The sequence below is a fragment of the Mus caroli genome, chromosome 12 (assembly GCF_900094665.2).
Source record: "Mus caroli chromosome 12, CAROLI_EIJ_v1.1, whole genome shotgun sequence".
Classification (NCBI taxonomy): domain Eukaryota; kingdom Metazoa; phylum Chordata; class Mammalia; order Rodentia; family Muridae; genus Mus; species Mus caroli.
In genome coordinates this window covers 74,844,841-74,859,572 of record NC_034581.1, presented here as the reverse complement: position 1 = coordinate 74,859,572, position 14,732 = coordinate 74,844,841, and the positions used below count along the sequence as shown (strand labels likewise).

The 14,732-nt window shown below is 42.1% G+C and overlaps 1 protein-coding gene across 2 annotated transcripts in view; it reads left to right on the top strand.

The window, feature by feature from the left end:
* The window catches only part of Dcaf5 (DDB1 and CUL4 associated factor 5), a 90,514-nt gene that overhangs the window by 9,892 nt on the left and 65,890 nt on the right, over positions 1 to 14,732 (top strand). For both annotated transcript variants that reach the window (XM_021178805.2, XM_029484465.1), the window contains exon 2: positions 13,256 to 13,399. In XM_021178805.2, the coding sequence (XP_021034464.1) occupies positions 13,256 to 13,399 (144 nt within the window). The remainder of the gene's footprint in view (positions 1 to 13,255; positions 13,400 to 14,732) is intronic.

Genomic DNA, 14,732 nt, shown 5'->3' with positions numbered 1-14,732 from the left:
ACACACACACACACACACACACACACACACACACACACACACACACATATATACATACACACTGTCGCTCTCTTCAGACACATCAGAAGAGGGCATCCAATCCCATTACAGATGGTTGTAAGCCACCATATGGTTGCTGGGATTTGAACTCAGGACCTCTGGAAGAACAGTCAGTGCTCTTAACCACTGAGCCATCTCTCTGGCCCTTGTCACTACTTCTTGAACACTGGGTTTACTGGCATATATCACCATGCCCAGATTTATGTATGTGTTTCAAAAATTAAATTGGAATGAGATCATCTCCACTATTTTGCAACATTTCTTAATTAAAGTGAATATTTTCTTCACGTTATTGACCATTCTGAAGAATATTTTTCTTTCAGCTTAGCAATGTTGCTGTTTTTGTTATGGTGGGCTATCCTGTGCAAAGTAGCAGCCTCCCTAGTTTTTACTCAGTATTCCTGTGGTAACTGTAGTTCCCATTTTGTAACAATCAAAAAATGTCTATAGACATGCCCAGTGCCAGGGTGGGGGCAGAGTGGGGAGGGAATGAGGGGTTGGGGTTGGGGGGGGGATAACTTAGATTTTAAAAAGTTGCTGTAAAACAAAATTCTCAAAAACTTTTGGTCTCAAGACATTTTTACATTGAAATCATTAAAGATCCCAGGAAAACTACAGTTTGAGTTATCTTTATGATTTTATTGCACTAGGATTAAAATTAAAACTGAGAACGCTTAATCATTTAAAACAGTGAGAGAGAGAGAGAGAGAGATTAAGAGATTGATTTTCTATTTCTGTTTACTTATATTGGAGATAAGGTCTCTGTATGTAGCCCAGGCTAGTCTAAAACTTACTGATGATTCCCAAAAACTGGCCTTGAACTCAAGGTCCTCCCATCTTAGCCTCTGGAGTGCTGAGATTATAGGTGTGTGCCTTGCCATTACTCAGTCTTAATTTTTTTGTTTTGTTTGATTTGTTTTTGTTTATTGAGACAGGGTTTCTTTGTGTAGCTCTGATTGTCCTGGAACTTGCTCTGGGGATTAGGTTGACCTGAAACTCAGAGATACCTCCAAGTGCTGGGATTAAAGGCATGTGCCATCACTGCCCAGCTAATTTATTGTTATTTTTTTAAATCAGACTGTCAGGTATCTTAAGCTGGTTTAGGAGGACCTTAAACTGTTCATCTCCTGCTTCTACATCCTGAGTCCTGGCATTGCAGAGATGTGTCGTACCACAGTTATGCTGGGAATTCTAAGGCTTCATGTATTCTAAGCAAGCACTAGACCAACCTCGCCACACTGCTAGCCTTTACATTTTTTTCTTTAAATGTATCTGTCTGTTTGTTTATTTGGGTGTGCAGAATGTTTGAGGACAGGTTGAAGGACTTGATTCTCCTCTCCCACGCTCAGGCTTAGCAGCAAGTGCGTTTATCCACTAAGCCATTTCACTGACACCTTAAACTAAAACATTTAAATCACTTTATTAGTATCGGCACAAATATCATCAGAGATATCTTCAAACAATAACAAGTATTTTAGTTCACTGTGGCAAATACAAGTTTTTGGAATATCTTTTCACTTGAAAAGTTGAATTTTATCATTGGTTATGGATAGCTGCTAGTTATTTTCCTTGAGATCTCAGGCTTATCTTGTTCATTTTGAAAAAATAATACCAAATCCCTATCTTGTTAATTTGAAAAAAAAATATTGCCAAGTTCCTGAGTCTTAAACCATAGTTTGTCTGTTTTAGTTAAAAAAAAAAAGTGGTAGAAATGAAAGACATCCAGGTTAGCATATGATGTGGAATTCACTGCTGTTCTATGTGCTTGTGTTTTATTAAGAACTTTGAGTTTTATCATACAGAGTATTTAGGCTATGTCTGTGGTTGAAATTTGATTTTATTATTTCATCAAGAACAGGTTAAATGAAGATGGTATATTTTTTTATTTTTGTTTGTTTTACTGCAAGTGATTAGGAGTTAGATTAAACTAATGAGGGGCTAGAGAGATGACTCTGGTCAAGAGCATTTATTGTTTGGTTCCTAGCAGCCACCTGCTGACTGACTACAATCCATAACTCTAGCTCCAAGCAATCTGACATCTTCTAACCTCTGAAAGGCACTAAGACACACACATGGTGCACAAACATATTATAGGCAAAAGACTCATACACATAAAATTAAATAAATAAGCATAAAACATTATAAAGAATAAACTGATGACCAGTAAAATTTATATTGTTGCTCTAATCAGTACTAAGCTATCAGTGATTTAGCCATCATTACCTTTGGACTATCAATACAATTTAAAAAGAAAATTGGCTGGTGAGGTGGCTCAGTGGCTAACAGGGCTTGCAGTGAAAGCCTGATATCCTTAGTTTGATTCCTGGAATCGATTAGAGAAAACCCAAATCCTAAAGGCTATCCTCTGACCTTGTGGTGGTTTGAATGAGAATGGCTCTTATAGGCTCATATCTTTGAATGTTTGGTTCCTAGTTGATGGACTATTTAGGAAGGATTAGGAGGTGTGGCCTTGTTGGAAGAAATGTACCAATGGGAGTGGTCTTTGAGGTTTCAAAAGATGATGCTTTCAGCTACTGCTCTAGTGCCACATACTTGCCTGCCTCCATGCTCTCTGCCATGATGGTCATGGACTCTGAAACTGTAAGCCAGCTCCAGGTAAAATGCTTTCTTTTACAAGTTGCCTTGGTCATGGTGGCTGTTCACAGCAATAGAAGAGTGACTGAGACAGAGTTGATTGTAGGGAGTGGTACCTGATGCTGGGGCAGGCCTGACTGTACTGCTTGTTGGTGGAATGTAGACTTTGTCTTAGAAAAGTGATTGAATGCAGTAGTTCTGAGAGCAATGTGGAGTGTGAAGCCCAACTCACAATTTCATGGTGAAATAATATTAGCAGCTGGGCTAAAGAGCAATCTTGTGATGATTTGACAAAGAATATGGCTGTTTTGTCCTGCCAGATGTTAAATTGAAGAGTTTTTGGACTAATGTCATTGGCAGAGGAGATTTCAAGACAGTCTAGTATGAGCTGTGTTATGTGGTTATTAGTAATCATTCTTATGTAGATATCTAACAAAACAGCAAGCCAGGCCAAAAAAATTCTAAATGTATAGTTTAGGAGGAAAAGGGCACCAGGAAATGTAATGGTGGAGCCTGAGCTGAAGGAGATGAGAAGTTTAAAGAATGACTAACTAAACAAGGATAAAAGGAGTGATTCCCGGACCCCACCCAGCTAAGCTTCCTAGGTGTTAAATGCCTAAAGAATCTTTTAAAGGAAAGGAAAATTATTCTACTAGGGAAAGCATCAACAAGTCAAATCTATGCAAATTAATTCCTCAAGTGGGCCAGATTATATTCCATGTGTTGGCAGATTTGACCAAAGTGATTCTGGCCTTAAAGCCAAGGATACAGGAATAAAGGAGTTGTGGAATTTCCTCCACAGTTCAGGAAAGCTTCTGAGGCCAGGTGTGTGGGAGGGGTGTCCCAGCATAGAGGGCCCAGAGAGGCCCCAGAGTGAAGCTGTGAAGGTGAAGCCTACGTTTCACTGGAGACCCCAAGAGCCATGAGATGCCAGAGCCTTGAGATTCCTGCCAAGGAGATCTGAAGACAGGGTGTGGAACCAGCTCAAGAGAGAGAAGTATGTTGCAGTCAAGAAAGCCAAAAGAAGGGGCTGATAAGATGTCTCAGCAGGTAAGAGTACTGACTGCTCTTCCAAAAGTCCTGAGTACAAATCCCAGCAACCACATGGCGGCTCACAACCATCCGTAATGAGACCTAATGTCCTCTTCTGGTGCATCTGAAGACAGCTACAGACAGCTATTTATTTATTTGTAATAATAATAAATAAATCTTTGGGCCCGAGTGAGCAGGGTCTGTGCAAGAGGGGCTGACCAGAGCAAGCGGGGTTGACTGGAGCCCAACAACCACATGAGGCTCACAACCATCTACAGCTACAGTGTACTCATATACATAAATAAATAAATAAATAAATAAATAAATAAATCTTAAAAAAGAAAAAAGAAAGCTGAAAGGAGTGGGAGATTTGAGGAACCATATAATAAGCCATTTGACATCAGGCATGGACTTTCAGGATTTGGAGTTTGACCTGATGGGTTTCAGTCTTGCTTTGGTTCAGTATTTTCTACCTGCCTCCCTTTCCTTCTTTTTGGAATGGTAATGTATATTCTGTGCCACTGTATGTTGGAAGTATATAATTTGTTTTTTGATTTTTACCTCAGGGGTTGCAGTTAAGTTTGCCTTGATGCACAGGGGAGGCAGAGGCAGGTAGATCTCTGTGAGTTTGAGGCTGGTCTGGTCTACAGAGAGTTTTCCAGGACAGACAGGTCTACACAGAGAAACCCTGTCTTACAAAACAAGCAAACAAACAAACACCATTACCACCACAACAAAATCAACAACAATAACAAGAGTTTGCCTTGCATCTCAGAAGAGACTTAGGACTTGACAGTCTTGAGACTGTGAAAGATTTATGGAATTTTGGAGTTAGACTGAGTGTGTTTTATATTATGGTATGGCTAGTAGGCCTATGGTATCCAGGGAATGGTCCACATAGGCTCATGTATTTGTATGTTTGGTTCCCAGTTGGTGGCCTATTTAGGAAGGATTAGAAAGTGGGGCCTTGTTGGAGGAGGAGGTGTCTTTGGGAAGTGGGCTTCGGGTCTCCCTGTCTTGGGTTTGAAAATCAGATGCCAGCTTCCAGCTTCTGCTCCAGAGCCATGCCTTCTGCTCGTTTCCACCTTTCCCACCATTGATGGTCAAGGACCCACCTCTGAAACTATTCATGTCCCCACTTAATCACTTTTCTTTTCTAAGATGCCTTGGTTACAGTGTCTCTTGCCAGTATAGAAGAGTATGTTAAGAGTAACTAAGACAGCCCTCTATGCCATCTCTGGGTGCCTACTCACACAATTTTTGTAAAAGCAAATAAAAATTTGTCAGGCTTATTGAAGCATTCTTATAATCCCATCTATTTGCTAGGACAAGGCAAGAAGATTTCTAAGACCAGTTGTCTTAGTGAGACCCTGTCAAGTACAAAGGGGCTAGTGCTTTTAGCCTTGTGGTGAGTGTGTGTCTGACATCTTCAGTCCCTGGGTTCAACCCTTAGTTCACTCTAAGAGAAAAAAGAAGCATTGTTCTGGCTTTGCAGACTTTCTGAAGTCCACCCCAACACACTTTGAGACCAGATGTCCTAAAGCCCTTTACGACAACATGTTGTTAAACATCTATGTTAAATGTAATCAACTTTTGTTATACTTAATTTTTGCTTTCTTCGTACACCTTGTAGCTAGATCATCTTGGAAATTAATTTTTCCTTTAGAATAAATCTTAAAAATGTAATTTTGAACCAATGAGTGTGAATAATTTTTGTATTTTAAAAATATTTGTGTAGGTTGGTTAAGGTGGTGTGTGTATATATATACATGTATGCGTATGTGTGTATGCGTCACACACATACCTGTAATCCTAGCCCTTGGAGGCAGAGGGCTTAGGAGTCCAAGACAAGCTTCACATAGCTATATACTAAGCTTCAGGCTTGTAACTGTTTGGGCTTTTCTATGTCCACCCAGTTCCTGAATAATGACATGGAGGTTTATTTATGAATTAATGCCTACTAGCTTGTAATTCAGTTATTCTGTTTATATTAATCTAAGGTCTGCCATATATACAGTCAAACTTCCTCCATCTCAAAGCGAATCTTTTCCTCGCCTGACTCTTTTTAGAGTTCCTCTCTTTGTCTGGAAGTCCCACCTCACTATTCTGCCTTATGCTATAGGCCATGGCCAATCAGAAGATGCCTTAGGCAGGCAAGGAAGGGCAGAGACACATCTTCATACAGTATACAAAACGTCACTAGCAGAGGCTCGTCCATCATGAGATTCTGTCTCTCAAGAACCAGAAAAGAACATTACAGATGACATCATCTACTGCTGATTTTGTGACCTTTTAACTGTGTTAAAACAGTTGTCCTGTACCTTCTGAGGTCATTCTGCACTTACAGTGTGTGTATTTGGGAGTGTCTACCTCATAGAGGTGCTCTCTTAGAGGTAGTGAAGCTGGCTGGTAATTTGTTTTCTAAATCTCAGAAGTTTGAACTGCACTTTTTTGATTTTTCATCATATTTAAAGTATGTCATTCATGCTGTTTAGCTTTCTTTTTCTTCAAAACTTTGTTTATCCTACTTGTGTGTGCGCATGTATGTGCTCACATGCTCATGCATGTATGGAGTTACAGTTGTAGATTGCCTGTGCCTGTAGAAGTAACGGTTCTTCCTCCCAGCCCCATGAAATAAGACTCACTCAAAATATATTTATAAATACCTTGGCCATGTAGCTAGGCCCTTCTCTGACTAGCTCATAACTTAAAATAACCCATTTATTCTAATCTACATTCTGCTACATGGCTGCTTACGTGTGCTCAGGTACCATGACTGTCTTTTCACTTCCCAGGTGAACCTTCCACCTGGCCCTATCCCAGAATCCTTTCTGCCTCCTTGATGTTCTACCTCCTAATTCCTACCTAAGCCATAGGCCATCAGATTTATTATTGACAGGTACCATATCACAAGATATTTTCTCTACATGTGCCTGTGACTACCAGAAGTCCATGTTGGGTGTATTCCTTAATTGCTCTCCTCTTTCATGCTTGAGAGACTCTCCTACTAAACTTAAGCTCACCAATTTGGCTATGCTGGGCTGGCCAGCAAACTCCAGGACCCTGCCAGGCACTGGGATTACAAATGTATGCCACTGTACCTGCCCTTAACCCCGATCCCCACAAGAAGCCATGACTTTATTGGTGATATCAATAGTGCAAATTTAGAACCAAGCTGTTCTTTAAAAAATCCACTTTTTTTTTTTTTTCTTGACTGGTTGGCCTGGAACACAGGGTTGTAGACCAGGCTACCCTTGAATTCAGAGACCATCTGTCTCTACCTTGTGAGTGCTGGGATGTGCGCCACACTCTTGGCTTGTAGCGTTCCTTTTGAAATGTGGAACAGGAGAGTCCTTGTTTTTAGATTTCCAATCCCATAATAACATTTACAGGGCCACCACTGTTGGTGTTCAGGCTCCCACTTACACGTGACTTGACCAAGTCTATGTTTTTAACTTCCATACCTGTGACAGCAGCCCCTTCCTCCTCTTACGCAGTTGCATCTATCTTCCTGAATGCTGGAAGTACTTTCACTTTGTTTCTCAGCAGTTGCCAGCTGTGTGTGCTGAGATAAGTCTTTTGTGTTGGCTTCCCACAAAACTCTGCAGGCCTCTGAAGCTGGGTTCCTGCACACATCAGGCTTTGGGATGAACAGAGGGTGTTCTTAGATTTCCCCAGTACTGCCTCTAGCGGTCCCTGAGATCTGTGGACCATTTTGGGATGTCGCCTTCCTTCCCTTCTGTCACTCACTGGTTCCTTGCTGATGTCAGCTGCCGCTGCCACCTGTTTGTGTGTGTGGTATGTGTGAATCTCAGCAGCTCTGCTACTCATCACTGTGGGATTCAGCTCAGACCCTGCCTCCACCCAAGGCTGTGGCAACTGCAGCAGAGGGGGTTTCTGTGCTTTCCTAGGCCTTCTGTGTGGAGAACACAGGCCCAAGATGGAGGCAGGAAGAGAGCAAGCCCTTGACTGATGGTTTTTTCAATTTAAAAAATTTTTGTGGATGGCTCAGCAGGTAAGAGCACTGACTGATACTGAGTTCAAATCCCAGCAACCACATGGTAGCTCACAACCACCCGTAATGAGACCTGACGCCCTCTTCTGGTGTGTCTAAAGACAGCTACAGCTACAGTGTACTTATGTATAGTAATAAATAAATCTTTTAAAAAATTATTTATTAATTTGCTTTTTCAAGACTTGGTTTAGCTGTGTACTCCTGAATACCCTGGAACTCACTCTGTAAACCAGGATAACCTTAAACTCAGAGATCCTCCTGCCTCTGCCTCCAAGTGCTGGGATCAAAGGTGTGCCCCCCACCACTTAGCCACTCAGCTATTGTCTGCTTTTATTTTTTTAATGTAGGTGCTTGGGACTGAGCTCAGGGCTTTCTGTTGGCAAGCATTCTACTGACAGAACCATCTCTCCAGCATCTCTAAGTTTATTTATTTATTTATTTTTTCCCCAGACAGGATTTCTCTGTGTAGCTCTGGCTGTCCTGGAATTCACTCTATAGACCAGGTTGGCCTCGAACTCAGAAATCCACCTGCCTCTGTCTCCCAAGTGCTGGGATTAAAGGCGTGTGCCATCACTGCCCGGCTAAGTTTATTCTTTTAAGAACAGTATTTGAAAGGAAATTTTATATTACTCTAATGCCTATGAAGCTGTGCTTTTTTTTTTAAAAAAAATATACCTTAAACTACAAAGAACATTTCTCCAGTGTCTAGAATTATCCAGTGGTGTTTAGGAAGAGCAAGGACATGTTGAACTTTAATCCCTCTGTTCCTCTAATTGATGGTAGTACCTTAGGACTAGTGAGCTTAGCTTCTTTTATATCTGTTTCCTCATAAGCAAAATGGCCATTGGAGAAAATGATCCCCCCGGGATGATTGAGTGTGAGGAGAAAGCACACTTGAGCATGGTAGATTTCATCTGTTTCTGCCCAGGAATTAGAAACATTGTCTAAGACTGACTGGATCGAGTTCAGAGTTTAAAGCTATAACTTTATTATATTCCAACACACTAGTTACCTGATTTTAGAGAAAGCACTTTATTTCATGGGGTTCTAGGTATCCAGTTAAAGTGGCGCTTTGATACCCACTACCTATTTAATGTAGAGTACTCCAAGATAGGAACCAAGGCAAGTCAGACTTCATTTTCTTTTCCCTTCTTCCCAAGCAGGATCTCATTCTATAGCCCAAGCTGGCTTCAAATTTACCTCAGTTCTGCCTCCCAAATATTGGAATTACAGGTATAGGCCACCATGCCTAGCCCTGACTTTTGAGCCCTTTAAAATAGGAATAACTTTGCTCTCTTATCTGGTATGAGATAAAATTAGATAAACACACTTATCTTTCAAAAGGAAAGTCCTCGGTAAAAATAGGGTGTTTGCAGATATATAGATGTTATTCCACCTCTGGCTTAGGAAAGCTTTGCATTTTCATCTTCCTGTCTCAGCCTCCAGAGTAGTTTTAATTACAGGACAGTGCGACAAGGCTTGGTTCTGTCTCTGGCAACTTCTGCAGTGGGAGTCAAAGTCTGCATGGAGCCCTTACCTCTTCAGACTTGCCTGTGTTGCCTTTGGATTCCTTACCCATACTCCTGATTTAAGAAGTGTCATTGAAAGTCAGCCTAGGGCTGGAGAGATGGCTCAGCGGTTAAGAGCACTGAGAGCTCTTCTGGAGGTCCTGAGTTCAATTTCCAGCAACCACTTGGTGGCTCACAACCATCTGTAATGAGATCTTGTGCCTCTTCTGGTGTGTCTGAAGACAGTTGCAGTGTACTTACATATAATAAGTAAATAAATACATCTTTGGGCCAGAGCGAGTGGGGCTGGAGCAAGAAGAAAAAAAAAAAAAGCCTAGTGCCTTGGCAGATCACCCAACCTAGCTTACCTGTGGTCAAATGCAGCCATCATTCAGTGTACAAAAAATTGAGCAAGTGGCGTAGCTCAGCTGCTAGAGTGTTTGCCTGGGACCTAGCTCCATACGAAACCTGACGTCTTATTGGTTGTCTGTAATAGAGGCAAGAGGATCAAGGGTTCGGCGTCATTTTAGCTACACTGAAGTTTTGAGACCAAGCTGAACTATAAAAGACTCTTTTTAAAAAGTTTTCAACCAGCCGGGTGTGGTGGCGCACGCCTTTAATCCCAGCACTTGGGAGGCAGAGGCAGGTGGATTTCTGAGTTCGAGGCCAGCCTGGTCTACAANCCAGCCTGGTCTACAACGTGAGTGCCAGGACAGCCAGGGCTACACAGAGAAACCCTGTCTCGAAAAACCAAAAAAAAAAAAAAAAAAAAAAAAAGTTTTCAACCTGGCCATTTAATCTGCCTAGTTTCAGTATCTCTTCACTGTCAATAGGCTGGATTGGGGTAGACTAAGGAGCATCTCTGGTGCCAGATGCCCTGCATTCAGATCATTGTTGCCCCCCCCCCCCCAGTGGTCTCCTGTAGTCCTCCTGCCTCTACTTGCCAAGTGCTAGGATGGGTTTCATGTGATTCATAGTCTTGTGTTACCTAAAAGAATTTGAAAGGCGGGGCTGGAGAGATGACTCAGCAGTTAAGAGCACTGACTGCTCTTCCAGAGGCCCTGAGTTCAATTTCCAACAACCACATGGTGGCTCACAACCATCCGTAACAAGATCCGGTGNCCTCTTCTGGAGTGTCTGAAGACAGCTACAGTGTACTTACATATAATAAATAAATAAATCTTTAAAAAAAATAAAATATTTGAAAGGCAAGGATAAATTCATAGATACTTTGTAGAAATTAGGATGTTTTGAGGTATGTACATTATTATTATTACTACTATTATTATTGTTGTTGTTGTTGAGAAAGGGTCTCTCTACATTGCTCTGGCTGTCCAAGAACTCACTATGTAGACCAGGTTGACCTGGAAGTCACAGTCTTCTGCCTCCCAAGTACTAGCCTGGCTCAGCTTAAATCTCTGTGTGCTCATTCATGTGTTTGTGTACCTGCTGCAGTACCCACAGAGACCAGCAGAGAGCATCAGATCCCCTAGAGTTACATGAGGTTGTAAACCACCTGAAATGGTCATGGGGAACCAAACCCAAGTTTTCTGGAAGAGAAACAATTGCTTTTAATTGCTGAGCTATCTCTCCAGCCTCTATTTTGCCTTTTTGAAACAAGGTCTCACTCTGTACCCTAGGTTGGCCTGGAACTCAGTATTCATATCCCAGGCTGGTCTGAAACTCACGGTAATCCTTCGCCCTCAGTCTCCTGTGTCGGGAGTACTTCACCCCCACCCCCACCCCCCACCCCCCCAGTCTTAAACAGGAATTCTAACCAGACTTCAGTTGGTAGGCGTTTAGATGGTTTTCAGTCTTATCTATTGCCTAGAGTCTCAGGGTTCTCCTTTGGTCTTGGCCTGTGCTTGCCTAGCCCCTTCACTGACTTTTTGGTTCATTTATTTAGATTCCAGCGTTTCAACAAAACTGCCAAAATCCCTGCGTGTCATGTAGCCTAAAAAAAATTTTCACAAATGGATGTTGGTGCCCATACTCTTTTTACACCCAATTCTTCCTCCAGAAAAGACCTCTGGGTACTTCTTCACAGGCTCTTATAAACCACTGACATCCTGCTCTGTGGCATGATCCTGTTTGTATAGATGTGCTGTAAGTGGTGCCAAGTGTACTGTTTACCTAGGGCAGCATAGCTTTACCACTAGCTTGGCCATTCCAGTCCTTATATTTTTAACCTTGGGTAGATGGAGAGCCAGAGGCTCAGAGCTGCTGTTAATTGCTGCTCATGTAGCTTATCTTTTTATTTATTTTATTTTTTTTTTTGAAAAGAGTATTGTACTGGCTAGTTTTGTGTGTCAACTTGACACAGGCTGGAGTTATCACAGAGAAAGGAGCTTTCAGTTGGGGAAGTGCCTCCATGAGATCCAGCTGTAAGGCATTTTCTCAATTAGTGATGGGGGGGCATTGTGGGTGGTGCCATCTCTGGGCTGGTAGTCTTGGGTTCTNTNAGAGAGCAGGCTGAGCAAGCCAGGGGCAGCAAGCCAGTAAGTAACATCCCTCCATGGCCTCTGCATCAGCTCCTGCTTCCTGATCTGCTTGAGTTCCAGTCCTTTGGTGATGAACAGCAGTGTGGAAGTGTAAGCTGAATAAAACCCTTTCCTCCCCAACTTGCTTCTAGGTCATGATGTTTGTGCAGGAATAGAAACCCTGACTAAGATAAGTATGTTGTTGGCTTGTTATAAAAGTCAAACAGGAGACGTGGGGTAAATAGCATAGCAGTTAAGAGCATTGGCTGCTCCTCAAGAGGACCTGGTACAGTTCTCAGCACCTTTTGTCAGCCAGCTCTGAACTTCAGCTCCAGGGGAATCCAACATCTCTGCCGCTGCAGGAAGCTGTACTCATGTTCACATAACCACATGCAGATACACAGGCCTACACTTTCATTCTTTAAAAGTCAAATAGGAATGGGTATAATAAATAGTTCAGTGATAAGCACTTGAACCTTGATAGTATGTGCACGTGTGTGTGTGTGCATGAGTGTGTGCAAAGTGTGAAATGCAATGTATACTGTCCCACTTCTGTCTCCTAGGTGTAGTCTTCATTAGTGGTTTGTTCCTCTCTCCAGACACTTTTTAACACGTCGGCAAATATGTAGAACACACGTATTCTCATTCTCTCTTTTTTTTTTTTTTGATTTATTTTATTTATATGAGTACACTGTAGCTGTCTTCAGACACCCCAGAAGAGGGCATCAGATCCCATTACAGATGGTTGTGAGCCACCATGTGGTTGCTGGGAATTGAACTCAGGACCTCTGGAAGAGCAGTTGGTGCTCTTAACCACTGAGCCATCTCTCCAGCCCCTGTATTCTCATTCTCTAGGAGCTAGTTGATACAGTGTGCTACTGCTTTTGCAGTTCAGACCACTGAAAATTACACGAAAGAGCCACGTCCCCAGGAGAACTGCAGTATAACAACCCTAATAGGAGTTAGGCCCTTAGTTGTGTGTATACTGTCCCATAGTCACCAAGACTACATCAAAGATTGCTTTGCAAATTGTTATGCTAGAAATACTACTTAAGAGTTCTTTGATTGCAAGTAGTAGAAACTAGTTTAGGTTGTAATGGCTATTTCCTGCTCCCTTCTCAAAAAAACTTACTAGAAAGATTCTAAATAATAAGCAAATAAACATTTAAATGCTAAGACTCAAGGAAGCCAGGCTGGACAAAGTGGTACTGGGTAAGGAGTGTCTCATGCCAGAGCTTATCCATTTTAATTTCGGTATTATCTGTTTAAGAGTCAGAACTTGAAGAGGGCTGAGACTTAACACAGTGGTAGAGAGAGCACTTGCCTGGTATGCACAGGCTCTGGGTTCCATCTCTATCACCACTAACCTAAAACAGTCAACCAAACAAGGCCTGGGAAAGTGTGGGTGCTTTAGAGTTCATGTGCCTCATGGGAAAAAAATCTTAGATTTATGTGTCTTCCATAGCTGGAGAGAGATAGATTCAGAAATGGGAGTTGAGGTGGCAAAACCAAATGTTAGCCTTGCAATAACTATTTTAACCCTAGATTCTTGCTCTCTGCTAAAGGAGGAGACGACCGCCGAGTTCTGCTATGGCACATGGAACAAGCTATCCATTCCAGGGTCAAACCCATACAGCTGAAGGGGGAGCACCATTCCAACATTTTCTGCCTGGCTTTCAACAGTGGGAACACCAAAGTATTCTCTGGAGGTAAGAAGACAGATTCTACTGTGGGAAATTAGTGAAAAGAGTGGTAAGAGCGTATTTTTCTTCCCATAGCTTACTGAGCTGTGAAATTACTGGCTCGGTATCATTTTTTACTTCTCTGTGTTTGTTACAGCAGTGTAGATGTGTGAATTAGGGATCCATTATCCTTTCTCCATGCCCCGCCCCTTTGTGCCTTGGCTGAAAGTATGCTAATTTGTAGCGCAATAATCTTACCACATACGGTGCATGCTTCCTATTTTGTTCTATTCATTTTTGTTCCGTTGTATTTATTTTTAATTATCAGTGGGTATGTGGGTATGTGTACTCTTCCATCTTTACATAGCTTCTAGGAACCACACTTGAGTCACCAGGTTTGTGCAACAAGTTCCTTTGCTTCTCCTGACCCATCTTTCCAGCTTTAAATTTTCATCTAGAAAGATTTGACCATACTGTTTTTTGAGACAAGTACAGGCCGAGGATGACCTTGTCCTCTGACCACCTGTGTCTGCCTCCCAGGTGCTGGGATAACAGGCATTGCCTGCCTTCCCTGCTTTCTATCTGGGCTGCTGTTTCTGTTGTTTGGTAGGTTGATGACAGAGGTTGGCCCAGGTTGGCCTTAAACTCCTAACTTCAGTCACTGGGATTATAGGCCTATTGTGAACATTAAGCTTGATGTAAAACAACAACACCTTTTTTCTTTTAATAGCATTTACTTAATTATCCAGGGAGTGCATGCCATGGCGAGCAAGCATGTGGAGGTCAGAGGACACTTTACTAAAGTCGGTTCTCTCCTTCCACCTGCCCTGATCACTCACTTTCCCTCAAGTCATTGCTTTCACAAATTTTCATTCATCTGTGTATTTTCGAATGACTTTTTAAACATTGCTGAAGTTTCTTAAATTTTTAAATTTTTTATTAGATATTTTCTTCATTTACATTTCAAATGCTATCCCCAATGCCCCCTATATATACCCTCCCCCCCACCCTGCTTCCCAACCCATCCACTCCTGCTTCCTGGCCTTGGCATTCCCCTGTACTTGGGGCATATGAACTTTGCAAGACCACGGGCCTCTCCTCCCATTGATGGCTGACTAGGCTATCCTCTGCTATATATGCAGCTAGAGATACGAGCTCTGGGGGTACTGGTTAGTTCATATTGTTGTTCTTCCTATAGGTTTGCAGACCCCTTTACCTCCTTGGGTACTTTCTCTAGTTCCTCCATTGGGGGCCCTGTGATCTATCCAATAGATGACTGTGAGCATCCACTTCTGTATTTGCCAGGCACTGGCATAACCTCACAAGAAAAAGCTACATATCAGGGTCCTGTCAGCAAAAT